At 42.3% G+C, this 17,714-nt stretch overlaps 1 protein-coding gene across 1 annotated transcript in view; it reads left to right on the top strand.

Annotated features, from left to right (window-relative positions):
• col9a2 (procollagen, type IX, alpha 2) overlaps positions 1-12,846 on the top strand; it is a 31,094-nt gene extending 18,248 nt beyond the window's left edge. The window contains exons 20-32 of the mRNA XM_084080193.1: positions 1,342-1,386; positions 1,483-1,536; positions 1,872-1,925; positions 2,150-2,203; positions 2,515-2,586; positions 3,000-3,035; positions 3,891-3,935; positions 4,407-4,439; positions 6,989-7,135; positions 8,261-8,315; positions 8,504-8,692; positions 9,549-9,626; positions 11,308-12,846. Of these exons, the coding sequence (XP_083936319.1) occupies positions 1,342-1,386; positions 1,483-1,536; positions 1,872-1,925; positions 2,150-2,203; positions 2,515-2,586; positions 3,000-3,035; positions 3,891-3,935; positions 4,407-4,439; positions 6,989-7,135; positions 8,261-8,315; positions 8,504-8,692; positions 9,549-9,626; positions 11,308-11,504 (1,059 nt within the window). The 3' untranslated portion in view covers positions 11,505-12,846. The remainder of the gene's footprint in view (positions 1-1,341; positions 1,387-1,482; positions 1,537-1,871; positions 1,926-2,149; positions 2,204-2,514; positions 2,587-2,999; positions 3,036-3,890; positions 3,936-4,406; positions 4,440-6,988; positions 7,136-8,260; positions 8,316-8,503; positions 8,693-9,548; positions 9,627-11,307) is intronic.
• Positions 12,847-17,714: the final 4,868 nt, after the last annotated feature.

Genomic DNA, 17,714 nt, shown 5'->3' with positions numbered 1-17,714 from the left:
GTAAAAAAAATACCTCAAAACTGTACTTAAGTACAGCACTTGGATTTAGTAACCAAGTTACTTTACACCACTGCAGACGACCTCTATAGGCACTAAGCTACAGCCGTCCTGTATGTGTGTGTGCGCATGCGCTCCCATGTGTGTGTGTAGGCATGCGTGCGTTCGTTCCCACGTGCATGCATGCTCATGCATTTGTGTCCAGCTAGGGCCCGTTATACTTGGTTGCGCACCGAGAAAAGCCAACAATCTACAATCTATCTCGGTTAGTATGTAGATCGGCTGTTTTTGGCCGCAGACCAGATGTTGAGAAACAGCGGTATATAGATCACCCCCTTTGAGGTTGTTTGTTGTGACGAGTGTTTAACTAACATCCCCCCCCCCCCCCCCCCACATGCAAACAAGCCTCGTCTGCATCGAGGCTCATTGTCGCCCAGACCACGTAAGAGGTCAGCCTGCAAAGCTCCACTATATTCACCAGAGCCAGGAGCTAGCAGAGAGAGGCAGGGAGAAACAAGCCAACACAGCCTGTACATTTTTTTTTTTGTGCCTGGGTTGGGTTTGTTTTCTGGGCACTCATCCAGCTTAACAATGACCCCCTCACCCGAGCTGTTTTAGAATTTAAACCACCTTGAAATAGTTCTCTCCCTCCCACCGCGAGCGATTTATCACCATCAAACCAGGTTGTATGAGAGTATGTACGTACGTGTGCCCGTGCACGCGCACGCTTCCCATCAGGTGTGTGTGTGTGTGTGTGTGTGGCGCGCACGCGTGCGCCATTGAGCAAGGGGTAATGGAGCATGAGGTGCACACTCATGCACACTCATGCTCCATGATTGTCACTGCGGTGACACGACTGCAGACTCATAACACCGTAACTTAGCCTGCCTATATATCCTGCTGTCCTGTGGCAAAGCTCAGATACACGTTCATGTTCTCACACACGCACACAAACACACAAACACAGACACACACACATTCAGGACTATCGCTGTAAGGCAATATTTCAAGCTATATGACAAGGGATGCCACATAAAACCTGTTTTCCTCCTATTACTGTAGGTGTATTTGATATATACTGTACTCACACATACATACAGACAGACACGCGCAAGCGCGCGCACACACACACACACACACACACACACACACACACACACACACACACACACACACACACACACACACACACACACACACACACACACACACACACACACACACACACAGAGTAATTTCCAAACATGATTAAAACACTGAATACAATACAGGATAAAAGTTCAATGCAGAGAACATTTTAATATTCTGTTATCACATTCTCATTATGTCTCATTCTGTCTTCAGGGTTTGCCTGGAAGCCCAGGAACAAAGGGTGGACCTGGAGGAAAGGTAAGCCTTTGGCCGACTCATAGACCATAAGGTGGCATTACAGCTTTTATTGCTTTTTCACTGTGTTTACAACATCTTGTTCTTCCCTCTCTTCAGGGGGAGCCTGGACCAAGAGGTTTTGTTGGCTCTGCCGGTGCCTCAGGACCTCTGGTAAAACACACAAAACATCCACGTGTATATAGAAAATCATACATCCGGGAGTGCAGGTAGCTGATCAGATATTGTGTCAAGACGACCGCTTTAAGTCAACACAGGTGCTCCAACCTGTGTTGCATGTCCTCCCCCATCTTATCACTCAGTTTCCTGACAACTAGAGCCCGAGAAATGCAATATTTTTTGGTCTGATGGCGATCCAGGCCACAGATACTTTATAAAAAAAATAAAAAGAAAATGAGGAAAAATAGTGCAACATTTTCTATTTCATTTGACAAACACATTTGATTAATACAAATACACGCAAATAACTGCAATCCTCTTTCCACTAGGGCGAGCCTGGTCTTCCTGGTGAAGCTGGTATGGAGGGCGTTCCTGGACCCAAGGTAGGGGATCTAAAAATGTTCTGTAGTTTGCACTCTGGATGAAAAGACGTTAACAGGCTGGGCAGTGGGCGATATGGACAAATTCAAATATCATGCTATTTTTTACCAAATACTGTGATATCGATAACATGAATTGATACCTCATGTCAACAATGATAACAAAGCTGCAAAACAAGGATACTCATTTTGACTGCTTCTATGTTGTTTCTGTCTCTTTCCTATAGGGTGACAGAGGTCAGAGAGGCCCAGTTGGGCCACAGGGAGTTGTGGGCAAGGGTGTAAGTTATTTGACATATTATTTGTACTCTAATGTATGTGTGTGTGTGTGTGTGTGTATATGTATGTGTATTATAAACTTGCACACCAGAATCAGAAACCATTTCATAATAAAATGTGTTGCTTTGCCACCTTGTGTCATGACAAACTAAATGACTACAACAAAGTCCTTGAACCTGTATATACAGGGCTTAAGTGCTTAATCATGGGTATACTGTGACAAAACAGAAGTGCCGGGTAGAGCATGACATTACAGTACATGGTTCAAATTGTGCATCTGTTCTCATTGTCCATTCCCGATTTCTCCTGACAGGGAATCAAGGGAGAGAGAGGACCCATGGGTGTTCCAGGTGCTCAGGGCCTCACTGGAACCAAGGGCGACAAGGTTGGTTTGTGCGTGTGTGCGAGTGAGTGTGTGCGTGCGTGTGTGAGCGAGTGTACATACCATATGTGGCTAGCCTGTTCATTTAGATTTATATTGCGGGCATGTCCATTCCTATTGATTGCAGGTATTGACTCAGTTTCATACCTTTATCCATTGGGGGCAGTGTTTACCCATAAATATCTCCCTCATAAATTCACAGAGAATCACTGAATGTACATGGAGGCAGCATAAGCAATATAAATGATAATCTTACAGTCATCATCTCTCATGTTTTAGAGACGAAAGTGCATCTTTCTCACTTTGTGGTCTCTGGCAACACGAGCTTGAATCAATATTTTGTCCTTGCCTTTTCGTGTGACTTTGTATTATAGATTACAGATTATTTCTGACTCTCATCCCATCTCTCTTTCCAGGGCTTCCAAGGAAAAGTCGGTGGAAAGGGCGACTTTGTGAGTATTTGTGAGACATTTCATGCATCTCAATTCCGTACTTAAGTCAGTCAGATATTGTTGTTCAGGTCAACACACCTGTCCTTAACTCGCCACACACCTGTCCTTAACTGACCACACACCTGTCCTTAACTGATATACACGCCTGTCCTTAACTGATACACACACCTGTCCTTAACTCAACACACACCTGTCTATAACTGACCACACACCTGTCCTTAACTGACCACACACCTGTCCTTAACTGATCACACACCTGTCCTTAACTGACCACACACCTGTCCTTAAAGGGGCTACACCATGAATTTAAAAAAAAAATATTATATATAAATATTGCCCCCTAATACGTTTTAAACAGGTTGTAAGCCTAAAAAACATCCAGATATTTTTTCTCACAATCTGACTGTCTGTCATTCCAAGCTTTTTCAGCTGCAATACCAAAACGTCCTATTGGGCAGGGGGGAGCTACTGAGCAATTCTGTCTGGCCATCGTCAATGCAAAATCCGTGCAAGTGACATCACTTGCACAGCCATTCTGAAATGGCCTGTTCAGACACGCCCATTCAGGAAATCCATGAAATGAGCATGAATGACTGAATGTTTAAAAAAAATATTTTTTGGGGTACAAGAGACACTGGGGAGCCCAAAAAATACTAAAAACCTAAAAAAAAATGAAATTCATGGTGTAGCCCCTTTAACTCACCACACACCTGTCTATAACTGACCACACACCTGTCCTTAACTGATCACACACCTGTCCTTAACTGACCACACACCTGTCCTTAACTGACACACCTGTCCTTAACTGATCACACACACCTGTCCTTAACCCCTCTTTCTCTGTCTGTGCGTTAGGGTGACCCTGGTGTTGAGGGATTGGCTGGGGAGAAAGGTGAAAAGGTAAGACACCTGCTCAAAATCCATGACATTGCTTTATGATTCCTTGATTTCAGGAAACTTTTAATTCATTCTTATGCACCACACCACTGTATTCAACTGGAAATGTAATTGCTGTGCAAATCATGAAAACAACCTCTTTTCATCTGAAGGCATCCAATTACAATGATTTAACAGAACAGAACATCCTGTACAAATATACAGTATATGTTGAAAGGCAGTTAAAAAATGGTGTCCTCATCATAATCCAGATGGTGAATGGACCATTTAGAGTACAGTAAGATCAGTGACGCATGGTGGGTCTTTGATGTACAGTAGCACTGTGAGACACTGTATACACTCACATGTATAATATTCCCCCTTTTGATGATGTCGAAACGAATTCCAAATCAACTGTACAGTTGGTTTGGCAGTAAATGATTGAATGTTGTGCCAGTGATGAAAGTCAAAATGTTTCTCCTCTCTCTTGTTCAGGGTCTTGGTGGTGAACCCGGTCCCAAAGGACAGGTGAGCACAGTTTGAAAGATGTTGAGAAGTGTCTTTCAAACTTATCGACAGAAAAAAGCATGGAGTTGCGATTGTCTTACCTTAGATAAAGCAAGGATGGGTATAAGAATGATGGATCCCAGTGGTGTAAAGTAACTAAGTACATTTACTCAAGCACTGTACTTAAGTACAATTTAGAGGTACTGGAGTATTTCCAATCTTCTGTACTTTTACTTCTACTACACTACATCTCAAAGGCAAATACTGCACTTTTACTCCACTACAATTAATTTTTAAACTTTAGTTACTAGTTACTTTGTAGATTTTGATTATTATTACAAAACATACATTAACCACTTTAGCCCTATATACATTTTGGCCATTTGACAATATAGCCGATCTACAAGCTCGTAGATCTGCTTGTAGATCTGCTATTTTCAAAATATTTGTATACAGTTTGAAAACTTAAAATGGGACATTCTACGTAATGAGTACTTTTACATTTGGCACTTAAAGCATATTTTGATGCCAAAACTTTTGTACTTTTACTCAAGTAAATTCTGAATAGCAGACTTTTCCTCGTAAACAGAGTATTTATACATTGCAGTATTGATACTTTTACTTAAGTAAAAGGTTTTTCCACCACTGATGGATCCTTCCTTATGCCCGTCCTTGCGTTATTTGTCCCACCTTTCCTCCTGTCCTCCTGTCCTTTTTTCCTTCCTTCCTTCCCCTATTCCTCTTCTCCTTCGTCCTTGGAGGTTCTACACAGTATTATAATGGCTTCCCTTAATTACATTAGATGAGCCATGAAGCGATTGAATCGAAGCTGTTGGAATGAGGCTGTCTGTTTGTCTGTGTACTGTATGTATTTATGTCACTCTGTCTGCAATGAGTCACTATACTCTCTATCATTAACCCATTAAGACCGGGAAAGCCTCTGTGTAACTTTAGATTTATTTGGCTATTCAAAAAATAGCAGATATACAAGCTCATAGCGCGGCACCGAGTGCCGCGCTATGAGCTTGTAGATCTGCTATTGGGGGGTCCCTGGACCCTGGAACAACATATTTTGAGATTTTGAGGGGTCCTTGACATGAAATAGTCTGTCCTAGTTCGGTTCAGTTTGTATTGTTAAATGCATGTCATTCTACTTGGACTGCATTAGATGTTGTCATGGCCTATGATTTTTCAGTTAAAGAAATGGGGATGCAGGGAGGAGAGGTTTTTGTATAAAATTTGACGTTTTAAAGCGAGAACACCTCCTTTTGCCGATCATCTTTAAAAGTTAAAATAATGCCGATACCGAGCAACACACGTTTTTCAGAAAACGGTTAGGATTTACAGTAGAAGACATTGGTAGAATCGACCTCAGGTCTTAATGGGTTAAATCACAACACGAGGCTGTGAAACCTCATACTGTACATTGGATGTCTGACATATGGTTCTGTTATTAATATATTGTTGTAAATAACGTCTGGACTATTCGTCGTAGAAGGATGTGGTTCAACTATGTACACCAGTACAGTATGTTGCCCTTTTTCTTACCTTGTTCTTACTAGGGCTGTAAATATTCTGCTATCTCACGATTCAATTTGATTCCGATTCTTGGGGTCAAGATTCGATAAAAAATCTCATTCTCATTAAAAAGAGGAAATCCCAATCAGTTTTATCTAAATTCATAATTTCAAATTACACTTTCAAAGTGTAGCCTAGTTATTTCCAACAGCTCAAACAAAAAAATGTAATACCAGAAAGGGTTGTGTAAAAATTCTTGGCTTTGAATGAATCTTAGATTGGGTGTAGTTCTATTTGGTGTAGAAACACAACATAATTGCTTTGATGCAAGTAACATTAACGAGTGCCAACGAGTGTCAGCTGGACTGAACAGAAAGTGACTTTAAGCTTCAGAAGAAAGCCCTTGAATAGACCCCTTAACAGACGACGTCACACTGATAAGAACCAGTATGCGTGCAACCAGTATGCGCGCAATGAAACCCATTCTATCAGGTCTCGCTTGGACGCGCCTCACTAGCCAACACACAAGAGGGGGTTGGGTTGTGCTGAAACCAGCGCACCCCGAAACAACAGGTTGGGAATTGATTGCGTGAAACAATCACCTGTGCGTCCAGTCTCAATGTTGGTAAACAAATAATTAGTCTATAGGACTGTAGATAATGTTTACTGTAATAATGATAAGCTTACATTTCATATCACAAAAACCATAGAGCAAAACTCCTGTAACTTTAACCAGCAAAAAAAAAAAAGAATATGAATTGATTTGAATTGAATCATTGATAATAAGAATTTTGATTCTTACATGAATCGATTTTTTTCCAACACCCCTAGTTATTACCTTCAATTTTCTTCAGTGCTCCCTACGTTAGAGTTCTCTAACATACTTTTCCTTCATGGTCTTGAAATAAGCCCATCTTTTAACTTTCTCTTCTCTCTCTCTCTCTCTCTCTCTCTCTCTCTCTCTCTCTCTCTCTCTCTCTCTCTCTCTCTCTCTCTCTCTCTTCCCGTCTCTCTCTCTCAATCAATCTCTCTCTCTGGCCGCTTCTCCACAGCAAGGAGTGCGGGGTGATCCTGGACACAACGGCCCCACAGGAGACTCTGGCAAACCAGGAGACCAGGGGCCATCCGGTCTGCCCGGCCCTAGAGGACTCAACGGGGAGAGAGGCGTACCGGGCATGCCAGGCATCCAGGGATCAGGGGTGGGTTTCAGACGACCGCTACCTACTCCAGACCCCATGGCAGCACCAAGGCCACGTCACTCTGACTCAGACATAACCATAAACAAACCCGATACGCCCATATATATAGGCCTGACATTATGACTCAGACATAACCATAAACAAAACCTATATTGCCCATACATATACATCTCCATATGTGGAGATCCGGTTGTTCAGAGCCACATATCTGACCGCTATGCACATAATATGGTCATGCCAATAGTCAGGGTATGGGCTTATACTGATGACATCAGGGATCTCCATATATGGGCATAAGAGGGACACAGGTATACAGACAGATACAGACCATATACCATATATAATCTTGTCATCTCCCGCCTGGACTACTGCAACTCCCTCCTTGCTGGTGCTCCGGCATCTGCCATCAGACCTCTGGAGCTTGTTCAGAAAGCTGCGGCTCGTCTGGTGTTCAACCGCCCCAAGTTCTCCCACACAACTATCCTTCTCCGTTCTCTGCACTGGCTCCCCGTAGCGGCTCGCATCCAGTTTAAAACCCTGGTGCTAGCCTATAGGGCAGTGAAAGGAACAGCTCCTTCTTATCTCCGGGCTATGGTCGGTGCCTACACCCCTGCCCGACCACTTCGGTCTGCCACCTCGGGGCGACTGATTGCCTCGTCACTCAAGGGTCCTTCTGGCCGATCCACACGTCACAACTTTTTTTCTGTTCTGGCCCCACAGTGGTGGAATGAACTTCCCACTGATGTCAGGACAGCAGAGTCACTGCCCATCTATCGCCGCAGGCTGAAGGAAACACTACCCTTCCTCTTTGCCTGGCCTACTTGTTGTTAACTAGTTGTACGAACGCTTGTTTTATTGTTGTATTGTTTTATTGGATCTTGTTTAGTCGATACACTTATTTGTTTTAGCTCCTGCTCATTTGATTTTGCTATTTTGTATCTGTTTAAGGAAAATAGGTAGCTGATATATTGCACTTTTACCTTAGCGCTAGGTATACTCTTGGTTGCTTGTTTTTGCAGAAAATGCACTTAAGACTTCTGGTGATTAGTAGTTTTCGTTCCCTACCTATGTTGAATGCTATTATTGTAAGTCGCTTTGGATAAAAGCGTCCGTTTCTCTCCACAGGGCCGAGATGCGTCAGACCAGCATATTATAGAAGTGGTGCTGAAGATGCTGCAGGGTGAGCAACAAGACCATCTATCCCAATATCCATCTTTGATGTCAATTAGTCAGATTTGATGAGCTCATTTCCCAAACCCACTTTAATCTTCCCAAGCAATCACGTTGGCCCCTTCATCAAAAGTAATCATCATCGAAATCATTTTTCCACTGTAAAGATAATGTGCCCGCTATTTCTTTCTTTCTCAGAGAGGCTAGCGGCAGTGGCAGTGAGCGCTAAGAGGGCGGCGCTCGGAGGAGCGGGCGTCATGGGACCTCCTGGACCCCCTGGGCCCCCGGGGGCCCCTGGCACCCAGGGACCGCACGGCCTCAACGGTGCCCGTGGCATCCCAGGGATGCTCGGAGGACCAGGGCAGATCGGAAACACCGGACTTAAAGGTAGTTGTGTGTGCTTTAGAGTTCTCAACGGGCCTGAAAATGAAGGCCCGGACCTAATTGGGCTGACCCGAACAGGGCCCGGCCTGAATAATTACTATAATTTTAGGCCAGAAAATCCAAAACGATATCATTATGCTTAATGTCCTCAAAGTCAGGGAGGAAGCTTTGAACTGAGCAGATTGGACCCTCCGATAATGGCCAAAACATCTTGACAACGGCCACTTTCACTGTTTGAGTTTTTGCCATTTTCGGCAGTTTTTTTAAATAACACAGGCTAGGAAGGTCGTACGGCAACGAACTGAGATACCTGAGTTCACTTTGAGCTGCGTCCAACGCTTCCACTGCCATTTCCGTCGCCCTTACCGTTCGGTCACTAGGGGCAGTTGAAATGTATTTTTTGGGGGTATTTATTTATTTTTTGGAACCCGAGGCTCGGCTCGGCCCGACTAGTTAGCATACATTTTCGGCCCGGCTCTGCCCGAAATCGTCGGGTCGGTCGGTCGGTCGGTCAGGTAGGGTCGGGTTCAGGCATAATTTGAGAACTCTAGTGTCCTTGAAGAAAGTATCAGAGCATTTACTGTACACAACATTGGCAGCTGTAGTTGTAGCTTGTGGGTAGCAAGGCTGTTTTGGAATCGTAAGGTTGCTGGTTTGACGCCAGACGCTTAACCACTCAAACCCTATTTTTTTCAGTTGACCGGGGTCCCCCCAGGGGTCTGTACTTGGTCTGCTCCTTTTTTCAGTAGTCTACACCAAATGTCTTTGCCCCAGAATAGCAATGCTAGGGTTTATGTGCACCCACCCACCCGTGCGTAAATTGTCAAGTTTGAGCATTCATGTCCTTTCCCCTCCCCAGGAAAGAGAGGACTGAAGGGTGATAGAGGAGATCCCGGCAAACCACACGCAGGGGCACCTGGACCTCCAGGAATACAAGGTAAGATCTATACTCTCACAACTCTCTGTCTGTCTCTAATGTTTACGTAAGGGTTTTATTCAAATCATCACATACAAATACAAAGTCAAATTATGTGGATCTCGGAATGGGAACGGAAATATGTTATTTTCTTCTCTGTTTATTTTTTAACATTGAAGTGAATGGAGCAGCAACTTTTTGGAAAATGTTATCTCCTGGTTCCTTGTGAAGAACGGAAAAACCCAATTTATAAACGTTTTTGGTAGGCAATAGCTTAATTCTCAAAAACGTTTATAAACGTTATAAGAGTTAAGACGTACCAGAGCCATATAAGGAGAGTTGTGTCACCTCCTTTCACTTTATCGGGCCAGTCTTCTACAGAGCCTTCTATTGGCGAATAGCGACAAAGCCCTGAACCGGAAGTTCACGGAATGCACTGGAGCCTATGAGCGTTTGTCACTATTTCGAATTTACATGAACCACGCGATTGGCGGCATTTCTGCCCCCTCATTGACGTAACTCTCCAATAGGGTTAAGCTCAGAGATGTACGACTCCAGATTTGGCTCCATTGACTTCCATTATAAAGTTAAAGTTGAATATTTCAGAAAATATAAAATGTGAAAAAACAAACACCAGCGGTTTGCGAGAGAGACACAGCCAGACAAACACTCACAGACACACTCGTAGACGTGTAGCCTTTTGCAGAGTCACGCCGTAAAAGGAAATGGCAGTTTCACGAGACTACACCTCGGAGGGCAGGACAATAACAAAACAGAAGCTAAGAAATACGGCTTTTCCAGCTACAATAAACCAGCACACTAAAGCCACAGGGGGTGGGCGGAGTTGCTCAAAGGCATCATTAACTTCAGTCATTTAACAGATGCTCTTATGTAGAACGGCCTTGTGCTTGAGCGTGTAGAAAGCAAATGTAATAGATAGTACACACAAATTCATGTAATGGCAGTGCACACATGCACGTGCACGTGCCTACACACGCAGATATGTGTACACTATACGTAGGTCCATCATTCCAATCCAGAATGACACATTAACAATTTGTTCTATGTCATCTCCTCTGACAATGATTGATTTTAAATTAATATTCAGTAATATGAATATTGCTGTTATTAGCTTTCTCAAGGCCAATGAACTTGCGTAGTAATCAGTCATACAGTCAGTGGAAATGCTCACATACACATACACATACTGTACACACTGCAGCTAAAAATCGATGAATTAAATCCCTGTTTCTCAACGTCGGGTCGCGGGACCGCCACTGGACCAAATCAACCCTTATAGGGGTCTGTAACTCTCCAGTCTGGGGGACCCATCATCAAAAAAAAGTAAAAAACAGCGCCTTCTGCTGGGTTTTTTTTTACTCTGGGGGGGCCGCCCAATAGAATGTTGATAACAGGATGTTGGCCTGTTTGATCCTATGTTTTCATTCCCACTAACAACATTTCTCCCACGGAACATGGATGTTATCTTACTGGACAAGCTTTTTGCTAGCGTACTTACGAGAGTTGCTCAATTACGTAATATTGAACATCTTAAGAAAAGAAAATGCCTTTGGGGGCACTGCCCAAATCCCAGTGTAGAGACCGGATGTCGGCCCGTTTACTCTCCTTCAGCCCTCCTCTTCTGGTGGTGCTCCTTTGTTTTCATTGAGAAACACTGCTCAATGCCTTTTGCCCTGTGCAGGTCCTGCTGGTATCGACGGCGTGGCTCGGGACGGCAGACCCGGCGAGAGAGGACCTCAGGGCTCGGCCGGAGAGCACGGTCTCCCGGGTAAGGCGGGTCCTACAGGTCTCCCAGGGTTCTGCGAGGCGGCGATGTGTCTGGCCGCATCGGCCTACACCTCTCCACGACTACAGGAGGCTGGGAGGATCAAAGGATAAAGGGGAGGAACCGTACCTTTATCTGACCAACACCTGCGGACAGGAGAGCGAGAGAGAGAAATAGAGAGATCAAGGGGGAGAGAGAGAGAGAGAGCGAGAGAGAGAGACAACACTCTTTTTGGTTGGACAACATCGAGAGTGAGGGGTGGGGGTCATACTAACGATGACTGACGTTTGCCCCCCGTCCCGTCCCCAAACAGACATTCTGATGGGACATACTCTGATATTAGAATCTCTACATCACCATGACAACAGCAGCCCACAGCCACCTGCATTCACGGATTGGATCATGTCAGTGTCAGTCACCTCTAATACTCCCACCCCTCCCAGAGGATTGAAAGGGGGGCAGGACATTCCATATAATTGCATTCCCTTTCCAAATAACGGCAATAGTATTTATGGGCTGAGAGGAACAAAAAACTAACTTTGAGTCCATTGAAAGGTACCCATTCTTTTACCATGGTCACTTGGAATTATGTGGTTTTATATATGGAATATTATGGTTGAAATATTTTAAAATTTTAAATGTCCCTGCCTATCTTGTGACATCGCACCAGCTGCCTTAAAAGTGTACAAAAAGGAACAATAAATGATTGCAATCCAACTTTCCACCCAGTACTGTACTGTATACCTTTATAAGATGTACCGTTGAATGGCTTCTTCTGTAAGCTTAAGTGAAATCCCTGTTTTTACCTCATGTGTGTACATTGCTCCCCTCTTTCTACCCAAGTCTGATTTTTAGAAACTAACGACTAGCTTTTTATCTCTTCCTCTAGTTGCCTGGCAACAGCATACCCCGGCCCGATGGGCACTCCCATCTCCCACAATGCAGTGCTGTAAATCTTTTTGTAAATGTGTGTTGATTATTATGTAGAGGAAAAGGGATGGGTTATGATATGCACCGTCAAAACTCCTGTGTTAATGAATTCAATCAGTAATAGAAAAAGGTTTCTACAGAAGTAACTGCTTCCAAAACCAATCAGTCACAGTAAGAATGTGTGTCCTATGCCACTGTCAACTTTCCACAGGGTTTCAACTCTTTTATAAAGATAATTACTGATTATATTCATTAACAGAAGCTATTTATTGTTCTTTATGATTCATCTGTAAAGAAAGTTTTTTTTTTTCATTGTTTTCTTTCTTTTCTGGTTGTTCAGGTCAACCCAAATCAATAAAGAGGAACCTTTTGTAAAATCCAATGTTCTTCTGTATCATATGGGGAATGACAAAAAAAAATCTACTCTTAAACTAAGCTCAGCTCCTCTGGCTCGCTATAATTTCATTTCTCCTGTCCAAACTCTTTGGCCGTATCCATCCTATTATCTTTTGCTGCCTGTAATAAAATATCCTACTCCCAAAGCTGCAGAGGCTCAGCTTTTGTCAGACTTTCTTTCTCTGCCAGGGCTAAGAGTTCCAACAGTATACGTGAGAATAAATGGAAGAGTTTGATTCCTCAGTTCTTCCAACACAATGTCTGCTCAAACGAGACGAGACTGTCGATTCGTGTTTTTAACTATAACTGCTCCGATCGGCGTGAAACTTTGCACGCACACTGGCGGAGACCTGTGCTCCGAGGAGCACTTTTTCTAGTTATGTCATAAGTTTTCAAAATGTACTAAAGTACAGTGAATGTGCGGTTTGCCTCCATCACTGAAAATAACATACATGTAAACTGCTGTCCTGTGCAGATCTTTTGGGGGAAATGCAGCTTTACCCAGCTGATGTCTGCCCTCAGAGCAAATGTCTTGCTTGGGAACATCCTGACATACTGCTGTGAATGGGCCTTGAACCTATAACCCCCCATTCACCAAGCAGTTACTCTATCCATTCACCTACAATCTTTAGACTCATTAATTCTATAACATTTGTTGGTCAAGGACCCCCCAAATGTATATGTATTTGGCAGTGGACCCCCATGTGGAAAGATAAGTGTCAGGGCTCCCCATGAGAAAGATTTATATACAGTATTCACCTGTTTCCTAGGCTTTCCACTTCCTGTCGATTTTATCCAATGAAATCCAATGAAACTGGTCAGATGACTAATGATATCCAATGAAATCCGACAGGAAGTGGAAAACACACAACCTAGGAAACAGGTGAATACAACTTTAAAAGAACATATTTCAAATGTGTCAAGATGTTGAGGATATTTTCAAACAATGTCAGGGCTAGGACTACCATTCAACTCTAAATTGCCTGAAACGTACTCCTAACAGGTTTTTGGGGGGACAATTTAAAAGAAAATCGTTTCGGTAAAAAGAAAATTTACGATGAATGTTAGGGACGAAAATAAAAGTCACTACAAAGTACTACCAATCAACTCTAAATTGCCTGAAACGTACTCCTAACAGGTTTTCGGGGGGCCGATTTACCAAAACTTTCATTTCGGTAAAAAGAAAATCGTTTCGGTAAAAAGAAAATTTACTAAGTCCAGAGCTCGATGAATGTTAGGGACGAAAAAAAAGTCACTACAAAGTACTACCAATCAACTCTAAATTGCCTGAAACGTACTCCTAACAGGTTTTCGGGGGGCTGATTTACCGAAACTTTCGTTTCGGTAAAAATAAAATCGTTTCGGTAAAAAGAAAATGTACTAAGTCCAGAGCTCGATGAATGTTAGGGACGAAAAAAAAAGTCACCACAAAGTACTACCATTCAACTCTAAATTGCCTGAAACGTACTCCTAACAGGTTTTCGGGGGTCCGAATTACCGAAACTTTCGTTTCGGTAAAAAGAAAATCGTTTCGGTAAATTTTTTTTTGACTAAGTCCAGAGCTCGATGAATGTTAGGGACGGAAAAAAAAGTCACTACAAAGTACTACCATTCAACTCTAAATTGCCTGAAACGTACTCCTAACAGGTTTTTGGGGGGACAATTTAAAAGAAAATCGTTTCGGTAAAAAGAAAATTTACGATGAATGTTAGGGACGAAAATAAAAGTCACTACAAAGTACTACCAATCAACTCTAAATTGCCTGAAACGTACTCCTAACAGGTTTTCGGGGGGCCGATTTACCGAAACTTTCGTTTCGGTAAAAAGAAAATCGTTTCGGTAAAAAGAAAATGTACTGTCCAGAGCTCGATGAATGTTAGGGACGGAAAAAAAAGTCACTACAAAGTACTACCAATCAACTCTAAATTGCCTGAAACGTACTCCTAACAGGTTTTTGGGGGGACAATTTAAAAGAAAATCGTTTAGGTAAAAAGAAAATTTACCATGAATGTTAGGGACGAAAATAAAAGTCACTACAAAGTACTACCAATCAACTCTAAATTGCCTGAAACGTACTCCTAACAGGTTTTCGGGGGGCCGATTTATGTTTCGGTAAAAAGAAAATCGTTTCGGTAAAAAGAAAATTTACTAAGTCCAGAGCTCGATGAATGTTAGGGACGAAAAAAAAAGTCACCACAAAGTACTACCAATCAACTCTAAATTGCCTGAAACGTACTCCTAACAGGTTTTCGGGGGGCCGATTTACCGAAACTTTCGTTTCGGTAAGAAGAAAATCGTTTCGGTAAAAAGAAAATTTACTAAGTCCAGAGCTCGATGAATGTTAGGGACGAAAAAAAAAGTCACCACAAAGTACTACCATTCAACTCTAAATTGCCTGAAAAGTACTCCTAACAGGTTTTTGGGGGGACGATTTAAAAGAAAATCGTTTCGGTAAAAAGAAAATTTACTAAGTCCAGAGCTCGATGAATGTTAGGGACCAAAAAAAAAGTCACTACCAATCAACTTTAAATTGCCTGAAACGTACTCCTAACAGGTTTTTGGGGGAACAATTTTTTTCCCGTTTCGGTAGTGTCACTACCGAAACGGAAATAAAATTACTAAGTCCAGAGCTCGATGAATGTTAGGGACCAAAAAAAAAGTCACTACCGATCAACTTTAAATTGCCTGAAACGTACTCCTAACAGGTTTTTGGGGGAACATTTTTTTTTTCGTTTCGGTAGTGACACCATTGTGTCACTACCGAAACGGAAATAAAATTACTAAGTCCAGAGCTCGATGAATGTTAGGGACCAAAAAAAAAGTCACTACCGATCAACTTTAAATTGCCTGAAACGTACTCCTAACAGGTTTTTGGGGGAACAATTTTTTTTTCGTTTCAGTAGTGACACCATTGTGTCACTACCGAAACGGAAAAAGAATTACTAAGTCCAGAGCTCGATGAATGTTAGGGACCAAAAAAAAAGTCACTACCAATCAACTTTAAATTGCCTGAAACGTACTCCTAACAGCTTTTTGGGGGAACATTTTTTTTTTCGTTTCGGTAGTGACACTACCGAAACGGAAAAAAAATTACTAAGTCCAGAGCTCGATGAATGTTAGGGACCAAAAAAAAAAGTCACTACCAATCAACTTTAAATTGCCTGAAACGTACTCCTCACAGGTTTTTGGGGGAACAATTTTGGCATCCACACTTTGCGATTTTTTCGGATTTAAATTTGTTTCGGTAGTGACACAATGGTGTCACTACCGAAACGAAAAAAAATTACTAAGTCCAGAGCTCGATGAATGTTAAGTATTGACACAATGGTGTCACTACCAAAAAAAAAAAAAAAAAACTAAGTCCAGAGCTCGATGAATGTTAGGGACCAAAAAAAAAGTCACTACAAAGTACTACCAATCAACTTTAAATTGCCTGAGTAGGCCGAACGTTGTAGAGTTGGAACGGAGTTTGTAGCTAAAAGTATGAAGGACTAGTTAGGGGTCAAAAAACGGGCCGAATACGTAGTGACAATAACGTCAGTGTGCTCGCTAAGTATATACTGTTAGGCACATACAGATGACACATATGAAATGTGTCATCTGCACTTTAACAACCAACAGCCTCAAATCACTCTAAGATTGCCACATTGTTGACCTGACCTGGAATTGTACCCAGGACATCCAGGACCTCTGGTTCACCAGGCAGGCCCACTAACCACTCTGCTATGGCACTCTGATTAACATCATGTCAGAAAATGAAAGGAAACAAAAGTCTGACTATTGTGAGTCAGAGTCAAGCTTTACAGAATGTAAGTTGTGTAAAAAATTGTTCCCCCAAAAACCTGTTAGGAGTACGTTTCAGGCAATTTAAAGTTGATTGGTAGTGACTTTTTTTTTGGTCCCTAACATTCATCGAGCTCTGGACTTAGTAATTTTTTTTCCGTTTCGGTAGTGACACAATGGTGTTTCAGGCAATTTAAAGTTGATTGGTAGTGACTTTTTTTTTGGTCCCTAACATTCATCGAGCTCTGGACTTAGTAATTTTTTTTCCGTTTCGGTAGTGACACAATGGTGTCACTACCGAAACGAAAAAAAAAAATGTTCCCCCAAAAACCTGTTAGGAGTACGTTTCAGGCAATTTAAAGTTGATTGGTAGTGACTTTTTTTTTTGTCCCTAACATTCATCGAGCTCTGGACATTTTTCGTCATTTTTCGTCACCAGCATTTTTCGTCACCAGCATTTTTTCGTCACCAGCATTTTTTCGTCACCAGCATTTTTCGTCACCAGCATTTTTTCGTCATTTTTCGTCACCAGCATTTTTTCGTCACCAGCATTTTTCGTCATTTTTCGTCACCAGCATTTTTTCGTCACCAGCATTTTTCGTCATTTATCGTCACCAGCATTTTTTCGTCACCAGCATTTTTCGTCACCAGCATTTTTTCGTCATTTTTCGTCACCAGCATTTTTTCGTCACCAGCATTTTTCGTCATTTTTCGTCACCAGCATTTTTTCGTCACCAGCATTTTTCGTCATTTATCGTCACCAGCATTTTTTCGTCACCAGCATTTTTCGTCATTTTTCGTCACCAGCATTTTTTCGTCACCAGCATTTTTCGTCATTTTCCGTCACCAGCATTTTTTCGTCACCAGCATTTTTCGTCATTTTTCGTCACCAGCATTTTTTCGTCACCAGCATTTTTCGTCATTTTTCGTCACCAGCATTTTTCGTCACCAGCATTTTTTCGTCACCAGCATTTTTTTCGTCACCAGCATTTTTCGTCATTTTTCGTCACCAGCATTTTTCGTCATTTATCGTCACCAGCATTTTTTCGTCATTCTTCGTCACCAGCATTTTTTCGTCACCAGCATTTTTAGTCATTTTCCGTCACCAGCATTTTTTCGTCACCAGCATTTTTCGTAATTTTTCGTCACCAGCATTTTTTCGTCACCAGCATTTTTCGTCATTTTTCGTCACCAGCATTTTTCGTCACCAGCAT

This window comes from Gymnoscopelus microlampas (genome assembly GCF_963454915.1).
Source record: "Gymnoscopelus microlampas genome assembly, chromosome: 15".
Classification (NCBI taxonomy): Eukaryota; Metazoa; Chordata; class Actinopteri; order Myctophiformes; family Myctophidae; genus Gymnoscopelus; species Gymnoscopelus microlampas.
The sequence above is the reverse complement of the archived record's forward strand: the minus strand, read 5'-3'. Positions and strand labels throughout refer to the sequence as shown.